General features: G+C 37.3%; 1 protein-coding gene across 1 annotated transcript in view; it reads left to right on the forward strand.

Moving 5' to 3' along the window:
* Positions 1 to 20,152, forward strand: part of Tet (Ten-Eleven Translocation (TET) family protein) — an 82,845-nt gene that overhangs the window by 57,727 nt on the left and 4,966 nt on the right. The window contains 4 exon segments of the mRNA XM_068283801.1: positions 16,763 to 17,167; positions 18,247 to 18,767; positions 18,769 to 18,853; positions 18,856 to 20,143. Coding sequence (XP_068139902.1) covers positions 16,763 to 17,167; positions 18,247 to 18,767; positions 18,769 to 18,853; positions 18,856 to 20,143 — 2,299 coding nt within the window.

Below are 20,152 nucleotides of genomic sequence, written 5' to 3' on the forward strand. Positions count from 1 at the left end.
CAGAAGAAGAACAACCAAAACGAACCATGTGCGCAGGCAATATCCAACCATAAACTATTCGAAACAAGTTAGTCACCTGAGCTCAGCAATTTATTTACTAAAAAGAGCGAAACAAAAAAATAAAATTTCTAATGAGGTCTGATAAGAATTTAATTTCTAATCGCCTGGAAAAGCAATTAGTCATTTCAATTTTTTTTTGATATCACATCGAATGAGTCGAGAGATAGATTTTTTATTTACAAGCTCTACTCGTCCTCTCTCACTCGTTATCGTGGGTCGTGTCTCTATGCGAAAAGTTTACTACAGTTTAAGTGCATTTCATCATCATCTCTTTATTTGCACTTTATGTATATGTATTTAAATATATATGCATGTATAAACGCATGTACATATGCACATATATTGGTGCAGGCAAGGTTTTTTCTTCATATCCTGTCTAGTGTCGTCGTGGCGGAGTAGTATGGGGTCCTACAACTGACATGGCCTGTCGTGCCATGACTTTGCAAATACCAAAGAAAACCCACAAAGTAAATAGTAAAAAAAACGCTAACAAGCAAAAACCTCAACCTCAACTACTTAAGCTCGACTCACTCTTAGTTCGGTTTCCCTGTCTTTATCTCAAAAAGATATTTACGAAACTTGAAGTACAATTTGTCATTGAATATTTATCACTACACGGAACTTGTGACCATGAATCGCTTGGGTCAGGTGTCAGGTGTTCAATTCGCACTAAAAACTAAAACTAAACCTAACAAAAAAAAAAAAATAAATAAATAAAATAAAATAAAACAAACTGGTTGTCGAAGAGGGAAATGTGGAAGAGGTAGGTTAACTTTTTCTGCATCTGCTGCTGGAGCTACTTTAATGCACTTTTAACGCTCAACGTCAATATGTCAAATTGATAACGCAAACAGCAACGCTAAAACCAAAAAAAAATTCAAAAAAGTAAGTCGTCTCGCCGACTTCGGTATACCATGCTCCGCGTGGACCAAATGCTTTAAATTGCGAATACCAATTGTATGTCTATTAAATTCATTTTACATGCTTCATAGCATTTCCTATCTCGCTAAATACCGCTGGTATAGTCCGGGGGCGTGGCAAAAATTTTAAATAAACCTAACCACCGTAGGTACTACAGGAGTCTACATACCAAATTTGATAACTCTAGCTTCTATAGTATCCGAGATCTAGGTGTTATACGGACGGACAGACGACGTGGCTAGATCGACTTTATGGGTTTGCAAAAGCTTCCTTCTGCGTATTACAGTCATTTTGGCGTCTTTAATGTATCATTTCAGCCATGGGTGCATGGTATAAAAAGGAGAGAAAATGCAAAAACAATATTATTAAGTGGCGCAAACACAGTGGGCCAAAACTGTTTGCGACTTCTGGCAAAATCAAAAGGTTGTGCGCTCGCAAAATAAGTTGTTCTAACTAGCACAGCTCTCGGCTTTCGACTTATTTTGACGCGGACTATTGCACGTTTTTAATGTCATGCGGCTTCTTTTTAAATATAATATTTTATAAAGATATTGTTTATTTTTGTCGAAGAATTGGCTTGTTTTTCCCACTGTATATACAAAAAGAAGGGGTGGGTGGTAGACGATTGGGCTGTATGTAGGCCCTTAAAGTTCTTGTAGTGTTGATAACGACACAGTTTACACAGAATAAGAAGAGAGAAGAGAAGAGAGTAAATGTACCTACATATGCATATGTACATATGCATGTTTCATGTAATGCCAAGGCGGATGATAACTAGAGTCTGTATGTATGTATATGAAAACGACAGATACACATACAATTCATATTGGTGTATACATAGGATAATGTGTCTGTTTATTTACACGTATGTATGTACATATCGATAAGCTAAGTAACTTAGCTGAGGTGTTAGTTGTATTACCATCTGAATGAGTAACGTGAAAATTCTGTTTTCTTGCAGGATTCGCATTGCAATCGTTTCATTTTGTTTGAAAAATTTCAAAAAATCGAAGAATTTTTATTTATTTTTTACAACCAAGTGGTGTTAGCATATGTAAACCTATGCACATATTATTAGTATGTATTAGTATTTCATCTAACAAAATTTTCTAAAAATGTCAAGTAAACTTTTCAATCAAGTAAATTTTTAAGGCAAATTGAAGAATTTTTTAGACACTCTGCTCCATTTACATCAAAAATCCGCATACATATGTATGTACATACATATGTACGTATATAGCTGATGCAATTTATTCAGCTTATCAGTTGAATTGCAATTGGATTTCAATTACCAGGCTAACTGAATTGCTTAAATTTTTCGTAAGGGACTTGGCCAAAAAAGTTACACTCGACTGTTAAATGTTTTGGCAAAACACACATGCATACATACATTTATGTGTATATTCTATATAAAAAGTAAAAAGCAAACAGCAAGAGACACAAATTTGACTTTAGCTATTGCTCAGTCCCTCCTCTCATTCTCTCTGTCGCACTGTGTTCGTCCGCTTTAGTGCTGCCTAACCCTGCTTCTCCTCTCAGCCTTTGTAGATGCCATCCAGAGAACGTTGTATTTTCTGCTTTATGTTGAGCAAATATTGACATTCGTTTATTAAAATTCCTGTAGAGAGGCAAAAGACCCAGACTCCTGCTCCGTCTGAGACTGCGACTGCAAATCAGGGGCAGAGTCAGCATGGGGCAAGATGCTGCTGCTACGCTGGGGCAAGCAACATTTTATGTCATGTTTGCATATGTAAATGTGTTTTATCTCGCTCTTTCTCTCTTCCTTTCTTTTGCTTACCATTTCTATCTCTCTCGGTTTCTCTGTCTCTTTGCCGCTGACTAAGTCTCTAATATTTGCTTTTAATTTTTGCTTTGTTTAAACTGCAGTTTAATTTTATTTTCCACAAATATTGCCAACAAATTAGACAGAAAAAGAAAGAGACAAAACAAATGCAAATGGCTGACTACAAAATGACGATCCACTCACACACACATCCGTATACAATCATTCGTATCTGTAGACGATCCCAAGATAAAGTCAACAATCAAGTTTCCTGTCAAGTTTTTAAATTTAATTGACGCATTTTTTGTTTGACTCGGCATTTTTTTCCTCTTCTTATTTACAATGAAACTGGAAAAACAAAAGCCAGAAATTGTCCTTTTCTATTGTGATAAAAAATTGAAAAAATTGAAAAAACGTACATATACAATCGTCGCATCCCCGAGAAGATAACAATTAGCAACAACAATCCTAAGCGTTTTTCTTCCTTCCTATTTAATTTTCATATGTACTTAAGTTTCTACATACGTTCAAACGAATGTACATACATACATACATCAGCAGTCCTTGATTAACAATTTTAGCATGTTTTGCATATTTGATTTGTGATACTATTTTTACCACAACATATTTTTAACTTTTTCACAAAGAAAAATAAGTAATACTGATGACTCGAATCTGTTTAATTTGCATTTATTAATATTCATCTCAATGACGGCCAGCACTTGAAATGGCAAGCTTTTCTATATGTGAATATATTTTCAGGTTCGATTAATTCTGAGTAAATGTATGGTACTTGGTGGTTAGTGCTAGTAGATTGTCGATAGTGACAGGAAATGGACAGAAGTACAAGCGCAAAACCTTAAGAGAGAAAATTTCAATTATGTATATTAAATGAAATTAAAGTGCAGGAAAAATGCTGAAGTCATGTCTTGATTGGCAGGAAGTGGCATCGCCAGAGGGACCATACAATGTGAGCGTTCATATGCACATAAGTGATTATCATCCTTGATGATACTTCGTGCATTTGAAAATGTGTTCAATGCCAAACTAAAAAACTTCTATGCTAAAAATTCCAACGACAGATTTTGGATGAAAAATTGATTTTCGTTATCTTCGACACGGCTATAAAAATGTACATGAACCAAACACCCCGTCCTGAGTCCGACATTAACGGCTTTGGTCAGGGCAAAGGCAGGGGCAACGTCTTTATTTGCTTTGTCCTGCGCTAATGGGGAGGTCACGTAAAGTCCATTTATATTAAATTATCCTACTATAATAATGAATTGTCGGCAATTACAGGCAATATCATTATTTATAGCCATAAAAACAGTTTTCCATGTTCTTAACATTTTGTAAAAGGGAGGGCTATGAATGGTTGCGAGTGGCTTAAGGAAACTAAATTGGATGCTGCTGAAACAGATAAACAACAAATAAATCGAATACTTATAATAAAATTTATTTGAAACACTGCAATCTCCGCATTGAATGAAATGTAGGCAATGAAGCCTACATTTATAGGGGTATAAGAAAACAAAGCTCTCTTTGTCATTCTAGATAGAAAACGGAAGTAGAACTCGTTTCAAAAACACTTGCCATTTGCCGGACAACTTCATAAATGGAAATACATGTAGAATAAAATCCTAAATATAATTTTGAACACTGAATGCGCTGGCATTTAATTAGCTAACGGCAAGAGGGTGAACGAGAAAGGACAAACGAGATAACTGAGATATGTAGATACCAGAAGTGGAGAAAAAAAATGTCATATAATGGGGTTAAAGACAAACGCCCAGCAACAACACAACAAAAAAGTGTACAAGCCAAAATTAAGACCAAAATACAACCGAACAACAACTGAAAAAAGGAACAAGCCAAACAGAAACAAAACTAAGAAAAAAGGAAAATGTCGAATTTAAATTAATGTCGAGTTAATCGAGTTTTGTGGCTGTTGTTGTTGCAGCTCAGAACAAAGAAGAACAAACACCAACAACACAAAGTAAAAAAAAGGAAAAAAGAATCTGAGAAGTTGAAAACAGTTTGTCTTCTTCCCCATGTCCGTCCGTCGATCCGTCGTGGCCTTTGTCTGCTTCGAGCCTGTTTTACTCTCTTCTTTTTGTTTTCTTAATTTTCATTTTCTCACACACACACACACACACATACACATACCACAAACTTTTTTATCGTCGTTCTTAAGTGTTTTACCTGGCAGTCCGATGTCGTTGTAGTTTGCTCTTCTCCTCCGGCACAGACGCAACTTCCTAAAGAAGATCCGACAGGCATTGTACTATTTCAAGGATAACAACTAACTAACCCGAAGGGCCCAAGAAATACGAAGGCGAGAGAGGTAGCGAGTGGCGATGAGATATGACGATGTGGACTGCTTTTTTCTTGGCCTTTGGCACTATAAATTGCTATCAATTAATATAATTACGAAAGCAAAAGGGATGTGCATTAAGCAATCAGAGGGATAAAGCCATTGCACTTAGATTTTAAAAATATTTTTATTCACCATGATCCTTTCTCTTACTAATATAACTCTTTCTTTCTTTTATTGCAGGTAAGTGTACAATTTGATCACAAATTGACAATTGTTACCAGGACAATGAATTAATAAATCGCTTCCACTTTGATGTCAATTAGTAAGAAATTAAAAAAAAAAAAAAAACAATTTTACTGTGGCTCTACTGGTCGTACGTATGTATGTATGTATACATTTGTTTTATATTTCCGCCTTACGAAAAAATAAACCAAAACGCATCGAAAATAAATACGACAAAAACAAACAAAATACAGAAAAACGAGTCAGTGATTCACGCTCTAACTCACATGGCGTTGCCAGGGCAGTGAGGGTTGTGAAAGAATCGGGGAATCGCCTTCGAATCCAGTGGGTTCCTCAACTGAAGACAATAAGGCAAACTATAGGAAATTAAATACAGTGGTTAAGTAACTTAATGACGCAAGAAATCCACAACATGACGAAAAAACACAGGAAAAAAAACAATACCTCAAAATGAGATTAAGCTAATGAAAAGACAAGAAATTCAAGTTTTTATTTGACTTTGTAGGATATTTACCGATTTTACTTGAGTTTACTGAACATATTAGATTAAAAGAAAATATTTCCGACTATTTGCGACTTGACTGCTATGTACAATACATATGGGTGTACATGAAGGATTAAAATAGGTATGTCTGTTTGGCGAATTTTAGCTTTAAATGATTAAAAACCTTTTTGAGAGGATTCCAAATGGAGTCACAGAATTGAATTTGGAGAATTTCACTTTTGTTACTTTTCGCAAAAACGTACTACTTACAGGTATATACATACTTAGATGTGTATATATGTAAATATTGTCGTCTTTCATCAACCTCGGTTCAGTGAACCTTCTCTTTCTTCACTTCTTCCTCCAACTTGTGCTCCTTCTCTTTTTTTCTCATATTTTATGCTGGCTCATTTGCATTTTCGTTTTGTGTGTTTTAATACAAACAAAAGAAGACAAGAAGCGATTCTTGAGCAAGTAAAGTTAACTTAACTTAACATATAGGAGCAGCATTTTAATTGTGTTTAATTAGTTAGCCACACAGACAGACAAACGAAGAGAACACAGAGAGAACGAAAGAGGCATGGACCACATAAATTATTGTTAATTAAAGTAACTATGTATTTAGTTTTTAAAGTACATTATCTACATATATTTAATGGCATGATGAATTTATTAGAATTATTATACTAAATGAATCATGGCATAAATTAACTAATTAAAATATTAATAAACAATTCTAATTCTCTGCCTTCTTCTCCCTGAAACTCTGTCTAATCTGAAATTGTTGAAACTTGTTTCGAGGCGTGGCGGTTCCCCCCTCCCTGTCCCCACAAAATCCATTTGTTCAGTTCAATGAACTAAAAGTAGGCAATACATTATTTTCTAATTATTTTAAGAAAACGAAGAAGAAAGGAAGAAAAAAACAAGCACAACAAAATTCTGGAACAAAACAATAGAGAATAGGCAAGAGAGAGGGAACGAGAGATAGAGCAGGTGGAGAGAAGACAGCGAGGGAAACGAGCACAAGCAAATAATCTAAAATCTTGGTTTTTTTTCGTTTGTACATATCAACCCAAGGAAGGTGTGGTTAGGCAGGTGGTTAGAATTGGCTTTGGATATAGATTCGGCTTTGAATTTGATTCGACTTGATGCCAAATAATGAAGTCATTTGCATAGAAATGAACGAATGCGAATATTTCACTATGTGCGACCATGCATACATATAAGTTTGAGCCAATAAACATTAAATATTTGATTGATAGACACTTTTAGTGCTAGTACTTTATTTATTTCGCAATAAAATGCTAAACAATATTACAAGTGAGCCTCCCCGAATAGTAATAAGGGATTTAGGAACATACTTAGAATAGATGCAGGTCAAAGGGTCCACATGTAGATTATGTTCGTCCGCTCAAATTTGTAGCTAGGAGTATGGGGTTTCCTGATTAACCTGTCCATTAGGACTCTGTTGGGGGAATTGCGTGAAGAATGATTTTAAATTAGTTAAGACCACCGGATTCATGATTTTAGAAATTCCCCAGAAGACAAATTATTAGTCATTTTCTAAACAGATGTACAGAACCATATAATATTCACTTTAAAAATGTTTTAATTTTGAATTGCTGCTTGCTTTGCACTTTACCTCTTTTCTCCTACTTACAGTACAGAAAACAAACTACATACAAGCAGTAATAACCCTTTTTTCCATTTGTCTTTGCGTTGGTTTTTTTTTTTTCGTTTGTTTTTCGTTTTGTTGCTGTAAAAAATTATATTTATTTTTGCATTAAGCACGAGGTCAATTAACCTCATGCTGTAGAACGAGTTCAATAAACGCAAAACACATACATACATACAAACACACATATCTATACATAATACATATGCATACATACAAACACATACGATAGCACATGGACGAGTAAAACTTTAAACTACATGCATTCAAACATACATATGTACATACATACATACATACACGTCGAAAACAACAGCAACAAAAACTGTGTTGTTGTGACGTCGTTGACATAAAAAATTGCAAAAACAACAACAGCAGCGGCAAACGCGACTCGCATTTTTTACAATTGTAAATTAAGTCATTTGGCTGTTGCTGCTGCAGCCGTTGTTGCTGTTATGCACTTGACAACGACAACACATCAACGACAACAGCAACAACAAATGCTCATTCATCAACACTTGCAAAAGTTGCTATTGGTCTTTTTTGGCTTTTGGCATTTCTGCTTAGCGACTGGTAGCGAAAGTGGGACTGGGACTGCGACTGCGACCGGGAAGAACTGGGATAGGGCTGGAATTGGGGGAGACAGCCGAGACATTTCCCCCTGGGCTATCGGTACGCTCACTCACAACACGGCTCACGTGCTGTTTGTTGTTTTTTTTTTTAGTTTTTGCCTTTTCTGGCAACAACAAACGTTTTTATTGCCTTTTGCTCATATTTATTTTGCGTTTATGTTTTTCTTACCTGTTTTTTTTCTGCGATATATTTGTTGTCTTTATTATTTTTCTTCTGCTAGTTCTTGTTGTTACTGCTATTCGCGCCAAAAACTAAACAGCAATACCCCTGCATACACTTATTTATATCACTGTTTCCCTAACTAGATTTATCAAAGTGAAAAACTTCCAAACGAGATCAGCGTACGAACTAAATTCAGAGTATTCACAGCTTCCCATGAAAGCTAGATATATGTATAATATACTATTCTTCCAAGAAACTCTATTTTCGACCAACTCTATGTTCGCCGGTGCGACTTATTGTTAGTCCGAAATATACACCGGACTACAGTCAGACCAAAATGTTTATACCCTAATTGCAAGAGTATCAAAATTGCGGAAGTATTTTGTTGTTGGGGCAGCTTTTTTTGTTTATTTTTTACAAAATTTGTTGCTGTTCTTTGACGTTGCCAAGCAAAGGTTAAAATATGTATGTACGCTGGCGGTGGGGAAATGTGTGAGGGAGAGGTAGTGTATATACATACCTAAATATAATTGCTGCACAGGTGTGCAAAATGTAAAATCAAAAAGTGATAAAAAGCAACAGAAGGGAATCGATTTTTGGACAAAGCTAAAATAAATGAAGACAAATTGGTACGAATGAATTTTTATTTGTTCTCCCTAGTATAAAAATTGGCAAGAGTTAAGCTCATGTGAATTCAGGAAATACAAAATACGAATTTGGAAAATCAGTTAACTGTGATTTTTTCGGTCAAGTTCACGGAATCTGTTGTTTTACTTGTGTAATAAATGTCATGGTATTATGGCGATATTTCGATATGTTTTCTTACACCTTCTGTGTTTTTAATTTTTGGTTTTTTGAAACATACGAGTTTTCAAATTTCATCAACATTTTTATTTATGTATATAATGAACTTCAGAATATCCGGAACGGAATTAGTGTAGCCAGCACACTGTGCGTATACGTTGTAAAGTCATTCAAGTCATTTTAAGATTGCTTAACATCTGGACGCGTTAAGGAATACAAAAGATTTACGCCTTGAACATTTTGGAGATCACTCTTACTCGCGAGCGGGAGAGAGACACCATTTAGAAAAATGATTCATTGCGTTTTCTGTTTAGCATAAAGTATTCCAAGTATTGCCATCAATCTGTATTCATTTTCTTCAGTTTCATGCGAATTTGGGCTACAAAACTGAGTTACCAAACCGAAAATTTCCGGCGAAGAGAAACAAAGCGTTTTTTGCTTTCTCTCTCTATCTCTTTCTTAAGACCATGACTCATGGCTAAGTGCAAGACAAAAGACTAAAATTGCAAACAATTAGCTAAGCTGTTTGCGCTGATCTAGTAAAAAACCAAAAAAAAAAGTTGCTATTGCTATGTAGTTGAAATTTCCACTTGGCAAAATCGCGGCCAAATGCAGGAAACAAGTTTATGCTGCCAGCGACAACAACAACACTAACACAACAAACAACAAAGCATGATAATAATAATGACTTCAATTTTCAGTAGTTCCAGAAAAGATTGTAATAAAAATAATAGTAATAACAAATAACGAAAGCAGACCAGAGTGGAGCAGAGCAGAAACTAGTAACGAGGTTCTCTTTGACATGAATTTATGGCAATTTAAGACAAGTTTTTAATTATTTTTGTGCTGTTCGTTGTTGTCTGTTGCCTGGTAGTTGTTAGTTTTTGTTGACTTGGCATAATAATAATTTAAATATGGTAGTAGAAGGCCTGAAATGAAGTGGGAAAGACCATCGCGTGCAGCTAAAAAGGATAACAACCAGCAAGAGTTAGCTCAGATGTATGTATGTATGTGTGTGTGTGTGTGTGTGTGTGAGAGTATGTGTAATATTGCACTATACCATACATACACTGCTAATTTTTTTTTTAAGTATCAATTTATCGTCGACATTACATTCCAGCACTTTTGACGACCCCAAAATGCATCTACCATTTTTTTCTCATTACAATGGATCTGGCTCTATCTTTTCTTTACTTTTTATCTTTACTAAAACATTTAGATTAGGTTTCATGCTATGTGGCATAAATTGCTTCAATAACAGCTCTGAAAATGTTGAATTTTTGTCCAAAACCAAAGTCAACTTAACAATCAAATTAAAATAATCGGCAAAACTGAAGAGCAGAAAAAGAGGGAAAAAGCGATGTTGATAATAATATAAATAAAATGCATACAAATTTTTCCATTATGTGGGCACCAGGAAAATTCTATATATGTAATTATGCAAGACTCGTTCTTCATCTTTATCATCTGGTGATTTTCTGTTTCCATTGCCGTTGTTCTTGGTACTGCTGCTGCTGCTACTGCTTCTTCATCTACTTTGCAATTTGTATGCAAATACAATCGACAGTGCACACACAACGACAGAGCCAGACAGACATTTCGTCTCTTCTCTTTGCACATTTTGCCCCACACATAGTTACAACCGTCACATACAAGAGGAATATACATGCACACACGCACACAAACATAAACAACGTGATTAGCATAACAGTCTACGAGGCCGTAAATATTGCATTTTAGCATAATTGTTTATATTTTGCAGCTGTTGTTGTTGTGTTTGCTGCGTCTGTTGCTGCTGCAGTATACAACTTTTACTAGTACTTGAACAAAGTAATTAAGTTTGGTCAACTAACTAAATAACCCAACAACCATTTCTAAATATTAATATTTCAATAGCCGGTCCTAATGAGTTTTTGAGCTGCTGCGAAATTAATGGTTAACATTAAGACCAAATGCCAAAAGGATGAGATTTTCCCAATATGCTGAACCAAATCGATGAAAAGTACTTTGTTTAATTTACCTAGAAGGATATACAAAAAATATATACCTTTTTTAGTCTTTAACTTGACAGACGCATGTTCTGAACGTTAACGCCTACAGGGCGCAGTGCGTTCAAATGGGCCATGCGGCACCCGGGCAAAGCCTGCTTCGCACGAGCCCAAGCAGAGATATGACCACCTACCGCCTTAGCGACCGAGGGACGCAGCCGCCTATCGTCCGGCACGAAATACGTGGTCAAATATCGGAAAACAGACCAAACATATTATTAATATATTGGCTAAGGCTAACTATGGGCTAGATAGAAAAGAATTTGGAAGAGAATAGACTGCAAGCAAGGGACCCAAAAAGATGCAGGAGTCCATGGAAAAGAGAAGTTTGCTCAACTGAGGCAAGGATTTGTTGCATATGTCGTCAATATGTACGCCTTCTTCTTTTAGCCATCATTAGCAGAGTCTGATTTCGCTTCGTTATCAAAAAGTTTTTAATTAACTTTTGTCACGACCAAACTGCAGGAAAAACAACAACAACTACATTTTCGAGTCAGAATGCGATAGGATTTGAGTTGTAGATTCTACATTTTCCACACATTAAAAATTATTTCAATTAAAATAAGGAAAAAATAAAAGGTTTAACAATAGAAATAAGAAAAACGCGCACATATTGGCAGCATGCCATGGCGTGCCATAAAAATAAAAGAAAACCAACGAAGAAAGAGACGAAGAGTTGAGAAAGGAAAGGCGAGGAGAAGGGGCAACAAAAGGAAGGAAAAAAATGCCAAGGAATTCGTTAACGACTCGAGACATGCCAAAATTAATGGCATGCCTGGCAATAATTAAAACAACAACCAGCACGAAACGAAACGGCAGACAAAAGGACAGAAAGACAAAGACAGTCACTGAAAGAGGTAAAAAAGGTAAAGAGTGGAGCGGATAGGAGAATGACGAGGGCTGAGCAACAGTTGTGATGGAAAAACGCAAAAAACTAGTTTTCTGGTGCCGTCAACCAGAACAACAAAATGTGAGAGCTTAAATTTTGCCTTATATAATACCAAATATCCCAAAAATCAAATCCGATTTGTATAGGATGAGTCTCAGATGGATTCTGGTTACCCATTGTATTAATAACTCCATGGAACGAAACCCAGTATTTCCGCATAGGAGTCTCCCACAATTTGGACTATTTTAGACTGTAATTCTGGTGTGTCCTTATGTGTCTGGTGTGTACAGATATAGCCTGAAATAATTGAGCTTCTTTGCCTACAACTCATTTGGTTGCTTTTTATTCGTTTTATAATCCTCCATCAGGGCTGCTGAAATATTTTCCTTTGTGCCTTTTTCAATTTAATTTATCGCAAATATTCAATCAAAATAATGCACAACGCCATTTCGGCGGGAAATTGCCAGATTGATGTTTGACTGACTGACTGGTTGGCAGACGGACTTACCACCCAGCGTGTGCTTCGAAATTGCCTATTGTGTTAAATTAAGTAAACCGATTTCTTATCAACATATTTCGATTTTACTAGTTAGTCTGTCTGACAGCAGCAAAAACTGTTTTAAAATGCAAGACAAATGCCAACGAACGAACAATTGCAGCCTAATTGAAAGCTAAATTGAATAAAATACATGGAGCAAGAAGCGTGAGAGAAGAGTGGTGGTATAGGGACGGACCAGTAGCACAGACTCTCGACACATGCTAACAAGGCATAGAAAGGAAAAAAAAATACAAAAAAAAAAAAAAAAATAAACTGTAGCCTACTCTATGGCGCACACTCAACACGTACAAAAATGCACTTATGCATGTTTGTGTGTTTGCCGTGTGTTGGGATGTGTCTGTGTGTGTGCTTATCTGCAGAAGGGCAAAAACAGACATCCAAACAGGAGAAGGAACTGAATGGAACAGTAAAATGCTGCAGGACAAGAAATAAAAGTAGGACCAAAACCATTTTGTCTATGCATAGGAAAGGAGCAAGGAACAGCAGGAGAAGGGAAAGAAGTAACTTGAATGAAGTCCAGAGATGAGGGCGAGAAAATTGTGGAAAATGCAAAATTAGCATGAATACGAAATACAAGTTAAATATTTGAGCAGCCCGAAGGTAGCTAGGTGAGTGTATTTGTGTGTATGTGTGTGTGTGTGTGTGTGTCTGTATGTGTGGGAGCCATAGGAAATTGCATTTCCCATTTAAAGTAAAAATGATTGAAAACTTCTTCGTTCTCTCTTTTTGTTAGAATCGGCAAAACCCTTCGTCATCCCTTTTTGTTCTGCTTTTGTTTTTCATTCACACTCTTTCGCTCCATCTATGTATATATCTAGGTTTAAGTAATGAAATTCATTTTAATTCCAATCTTAATTTTCCCTTAGATGTTTTTGCTTATGCTGTAAAAACTGTTAGACGGTGTAAATAGATTTTAAAAGGTAAATAGATTTTCGAAAGCAAATTTGGCAGTGCCATTCACGATGAAAACATTCCCTTATTGAAGAAACAAGAGAAAATCTTAGGCTCTGCTGGGTTCGCCTTTCCTCCGCATGAGCGCAATTCAAACAGGAAAAAATGATAATAAAACAAAATCCATGAGACAACTCAAACAAGTAAAGAAATAAACAAGTACCAATATTTGATTTATATAAATTTTTCTTGCTGCATTTCTTTGTCGTTTTCCATTTGTCATTTACTATTAAATTTTGCGTTCATTTTGTTTAATTTTTTTTTTTTTCATTTTCTTTTTTACTTCTTTCCTTCGGTTTGCCTTATCAGCAAACTTTGACTTTGGGGATATGTAAATAATTTATATTGTATACTTTGTTATGTGTGTAATTTATGATGGGACGCAGTCAGAACGCACTAATACACACACACACACATCAGAGGTGTTATATTGGCTGAGGCCCCTAGTGCCCGTCTGTGTTCGAGGTCTTATCAATATCAAAACCAGAGAGGGACGGGGCATTAGTTAGAAGGCTGAAAGATAGTTGCTTTGTTTAATGCCTCCCTTTTTGTTTTTCTTTTTTTCGCTTTTCTTAGGAACAATTTAAATTCTTGATAGTTATTAAGATATATGAGCGTACAAAACAAATATACAGATACATAACTGTACGTATTCAAGTATGTTCGTACTTAAAGCCGCTTTCTAAAACTAAAACTAGTTTCTATGACACAATTCCCACACACATACATAAATGCATGTGTGTCTAGGTATCTGTGTATGTAAGTGATTACAATGTTTCTGGGCTGGTTTAGCTTTTCCTTTAGTACATTATATATCGCAAAGCAGAACTTGGTATATTTTAGATTCTGACTTTGGCAACTCTACGATAGGACGTTATAGGCTAAACCAGCTTATTCATGGTCTAGTTTTGCTTGAATAGGTCGAATAGAAAATATTGCAATTAATAAAATATTCAAATATTTAATTTTGTCTCTTTTTTGTACAATGTACTTAAGAGCATGAAGTTAATGTAAATATGCACACGCACAGCTAGGAACAACTAATCGCTGCTTACTCAGCGAACACATTTTTTTAGACATCATAGTAAGGCTCTTCAAGGGAGAGAAAAGGAAAGGAAAGAGAAATAGATATGTATATAAATACATATATGTACATACATATGTATGTAAAGAAAGGCGATGTGAAGAATGGGCGAGAACTCAGGAGCTGAAACATCGCCCAAAGTAGTTTAGTTCGTTGCACGTAAAATTGTTGAATTTGTCGTTTCAGTTATTGTTGTTGTTGCCGCCAAAGATAACAACCTTCAACTGCATTCTACTAATCTCTCTCCCACTATCTTTACCATCCTTCTACTGCTGCGTCTTTTACACATCAACCTCCACTTCCCCACTTAAAATTTTATTTATTTTACCAAGAAACAAATAGAGAAAAAGCAGTCGAAAACAAACAGACGATCATAAACATTTAATTAACTTTTATGAACTTGGTAAATAGTGGGAAAATGCATTAAAAGCAAAAGCTAGAAAAAACTCAGACACACACACACACACACAATAATTATTTCTTCCTTTAACCCACAACACCCCTTACTAGCACCCCTATGTATGTATGTATGTATGCGTCTCTCTATCGGTTATGGCATTCTTTTTTTCTTGTGTTTGCCTTCCTTGTTGCTGTTGTTTGTAAATGGCTAAGCAAACATCTTTGAGATATTTTAATTAATACCTTATACATGTATGTACATACATAGTACATAAATAGACACATTTGTGGATGTGTCTGTGTAAACATGTATGTTTAGCATGTTTGCCTTTAAAAATAATTGGCAATTTTCAATTTTAAATTGCGTGCAAATTTATTTTAATTTTTATTGCACCTGCGCCACAAGTATCTCAAAACTTCGAAAAAAACCTAAATACTTTTCGGTTAAGCAAATATTTTTAGAATGTATAAGAAAAGGAGAGAAAACAAGAGAGAGAGAGAGAATTGGTAGAGAGAAAGTCTCGTTTATCGCTCAGTCTCAAAAAGAGTCAAACTTTACTGTTTGTTTAAATAATTTTGTAGCCTTCCTAGCCACCTGGCTATATTGCTGGATCAGGAGCAGGGCAGGAGCATGGCAGACGGTGGTGGATGGAATAGGCATTTGCATTCCAATTCCTGGTCATTCGAATGGATTTCGTTTGGATTTGTTCGTTGGACTTTTATTTGTATAGCATTATGCTGGCCAAAGCAAGCCAGCAAAGCAGGGCAGAACACAACACACACACACACACACAGGCGGAGGTGGAAAATATTATTTTACACATGTGTAAAATATATAAATCATTTTATTGTTGCCAATTTGCACAAACGATTTGCTTCGAACTGGGTGTCGCAGTTGTTTTGTTTCTGTGGATACAAATATGCAAATTTCTATTTATTCTGTGGTAAAAGTGTTTTAAGCCTTCTTTAATTGGCAATATTCAAGCATTATCGTATCGCATTTTGATTAGGCAATTTGTTTGCCTGTCTTGTAACTACAAAGTACATACAAATGTCCCTAAAGTTGTCCACAAAACGAATAAGATAAATTATCGACTAAGTGGAGAATCCGCCACTGCTCTCATAATAATCCGTCACCAACAATGCTAAAGGCAGCAATGGTAACCGCAGCTGTTGCCGTACTTGATTATGTGGTACATGCATAAATTTTTTTACCATGCACCCATGGGGTGAAATGGTATACCAAAACCGCCAAAGTATATGTATATAGCAGGCAGAAGGAAGCATATGTGTAGGTACATGTACATACATGTAAGAGCTGGAGCCATTATGTTTGGTTATAAAGAACATTTCTATATGCCTCCTTTCGGCCTCGGAATAAAAAAAACTATTTTCTAGCCCAATATTTAAAATATTGCAATTAAACTTGGCATACTGATTTTTTACTGTACAAACTCTCACCATACCAATTTTATTAAAATCGAAAAAAAAAAACTATGTGAATAGTAGGTTTTTACCTCGTTAAAACATTTTTTAGTAAGCAACTGAAATGTAATCGATATAAGGAAGGTAATTAACCAGATTGCGACTGGGCAAATAATGAACATATACATATATATATTTTTTATATATAGTTTTAATTCAAATTGCTCTGAGTGGTGATTTAAGTAATGGTCAAGGTCAGCAACATCATGCACCCACATTACCGGTATTCAACTAACATATTGTGTTCTCTTCTTTTTCTCTACAGTCACGCCCTCGTAAAACCTCCACCAAAGCAAATAAACTTAATGCAACAACTGCAGCATCAGCAACATCGCCACGTCTAAGTCCAACGCCTAATACAGCAACCACAACAACTTTGTCGCCGAACACCACAACTGGGACAGTTTTAGCCGCAGCAGGTCAGCAACAATATCTGCAGCCGACCCAACAGCAACACTTCCAGCAACAGCAGCAGCCGCAGCAACAACATTTACAGCAGCAATATCAGCCAAACTCACAGCAACAACAGCTCTATCAACAGCAGCAACATCAACCACATCAGCAACAGCAGCAACATTTGCCGCAACAGCAGCAACATTTGCCACACCAGCAACAACATCAAATAACCGCGCAAATTCAAACTATGAAGGATCAACCTCAACAGCCTATGGTAAGTAAAAATCGGATCAATTAGAAAAATCGCACCATCAGAAACATACAAACATATGTATGTACATACATATATAATGAAAAAAATTCCCACACTCCATTGAACGGAAAATGAAGGCAAAGGCCAAAAAGGCATTTTTTATTGTTCTGTTTAAACCCAATTGTAATTAAAATATCTATACAAATGTCTCCACATATGTTTATATAATGTATGCAGATAGACATTGCGATCATTGACCTTCATGTAAAAATGTTTTTCATTCAATCAATCAGAATTCCACAGCAACACCAACAAAATAAAAATAACACAACAAACACAACTAAATGGAAACTCATACTCATACGACAAAAGGAAATGCAGCTGTGCATACATATACAGACAGCAGCAGACAGACAAAAATGGAAGAGGAAAGGGTTGTAAATAGCCAATACGCACACACTCTTTCCTCCACTCGTCCATTCATAAACATTGTTCGATTTTTATCAATGATTGCTAAAACAAAATCAAAAAACCACACACACACAGTTCTCATCGGCAACAGCAACTGCAACATCGACTACAAGCAACACAAAATTTGTAATTTTAAAAAAGGAAACAAAAATGCATTGTCAGATGCCATATGTAGACTCAATCGGACAAATCAGACCAGAGAAATTATTAAAACTGCAAGACTCTAATGAGCATATATACCTTTCTTTTTGCGAATTTTCAAGAGTATTAAAAACAGATTCATTTTAAGGTTGTGTGTTAATTTATATTTTGTTTGATTTCGTTGCTGTCTGTCTGCGTGTGTGTTTATTTGTTATTGCTGTTATTTATGTGTTTTTCAATTTCACTTTCATAATTGCAAAATGTTGGGCAGAACCGTCACGATACTTTCAATGTTTATAGCTGACCCTGCTCAAAATTAAAAAAAAATTATCAAACATAGCATATTTGAAGGCGCACTTTTTTTGATCAGTAGATATTCGAAGTGACTAAATTTGGAGTATTCATCGAGAATAGACAATTTTAAGTTACTAAATCAGTTGTTAGTTAAAGATAACTAATTAGTATTATATATGTATTCATTTTTTTAGGCACCCATGGCCTTTTATCCCACATGGCAGGCCGATCCTTCACAGGGCTGGCAAAATCAGTTCATACAGCAAATACCACAGAACAATCCAGCCATCACATCACTCAACTCGTTGGATTTCCAGACCCAGTCCTATGCGTATCCATCAAATGGTTATGTCCAGTCGGGACTAGGCTTCGATCCCAATTATGGACGCTCGCCATATGGAGCACCAGTGCAGCGTTATGATTTCCAAAGTCAACAATTGACAAGCGCTCCAACCATAAATCAGGTGGCTGGTTTGCAAGGAGTTGCGGCGGGATTTGCTCCAACTGCAACTGGTGGCGGTGTAAGCTATGCCGGCCAAGTGTCCACAGTTCCAGTACCACCAGCCGCGGGGCAACAGCAGCAACAACAACAACATTTAAATGCTGGCGATCTGAACAAGACAATGTCGGGAAACGACACGCCTGGATATCCGCGAGTGAGCAGCGTGCCGCCGCGCTCACTCAATTGTAACGGGTATTCAGGCGACTACAGCGGACAACAACAACAGCAGCAACAATCCCAACAACAACAACCCCCACAACAGCAATCCCAACAACAACCCCAACAGCAGTCGGCCGGTGCCAATAGTGGGGGCTCCACAACACCAGCCACTCCCGCAGCCGTACCCCAGCCAGCCGCTTCACCCATGCTAGTGACCCAAGCTCAGCCCTCGACTGTTCCCCAATCGCCTACACGAGGAAGCCTCATACAACCGTCACCAACTAACAATGGCCTCCAGCCCTACGTGGCCCAACAGCAACATCTTTCGTCATCGCCCACCATGCAAGAATGGAACTGGCAACAACAGCAGCTCGGCAGTGACGGATATCCCCAAGGAGGCGAGCGAGTCCATCTTAACACACGCATCAAGTCCATGATAATGCGAAAAAGCGATCCCAAGGATCCACCGCCGCCTGATATACAGCAGCAATTGCAACAACCTCAGCAGCAACAGCAGCAACAACAACAGCAGCAACATCAGACCGGTCATTTTTTATCGTATAGCCACCACCTCCGACCCGAGCCGGCGTTAGGCGCCAATGGTCCCAGCAGCAGTATTGTCCAGCCGCAGCAACAGTCAGCTCCGCCGGTCACTGCCGAGACCATTGGAGGTGGTGGCGATCACATATGGAAGCCGCATCACATTAACTCATTCAAGAAACCATCCGTGGCCAGCGGTTTTCCCTTGACCTCAGCAGCGGCTGCTGATGCCCAACAGTTGTTGGCATCCCAAACACAGGCCCAGCAGTCGCAATTGCAGTTGCAACAACATCAACCAGGACAGCACACAACTATCAGTCATGCAGAACAGCAGCCAGTACCAATACCAGGAGCTGGGCCAGGACCACCGCCTCCCTCTCAACCGCCTGCCACTCCTGCCCAACCAAAAAAGTCGCGCAGTCGCAGCAAGGCCAGTCGAGCGGCAGCAGCGGCTGCAGCGGCGGCCTCAGCTGCGAACGCGGTGACATCAAACGAAATAGAAAGAGATCGAAATGCCACCAACGATCCAGGAGGTGGCGGTGGTGGGGTGGTCGGTTTGAAGCCTCCTCACCATCACTATCCACCCCCTCCGCAGTCGGTCACAGGCGACTATCATGGCCAGTACATAAAGACCGAACCGGGCCTAATGCCCCATTCGGGGCCCAATAAGATGGAGGGGTACGAGCGTAACTATCAGAATTTCATTCAGTATGCTGATTTCTGTCAGAACGATGGTCAAGGTCAGCCAGTGCCAGCCCAGCATGGTCAGGACTATGCCGGATATCATCATAATTCTTATTACGGAAGCAGTTTTCAGCAAAACTTTCAACAGAACTTTGTGCCTGGGTATCAACACTCCACAGGTTACGGAAGTCGCAGCAAACCGGCAGGTAAATAAT

The sequence above is a fragment of the Drosophila tropicalis genome, unplaced genomic scaffold (assembly GCF_018151085.1).
Source record: "Drosophila tropicalis isolate 14030-0801.00 unplaced genomic scaffold, ASM1815108v1 contig_169, whole genome shotgun sequence".
NCBI lineage: Eukaryota > Metazoa > Arthropoda > Insecta > Diptera > Drosophilidae > Drosophila > Drosophila tropicalis.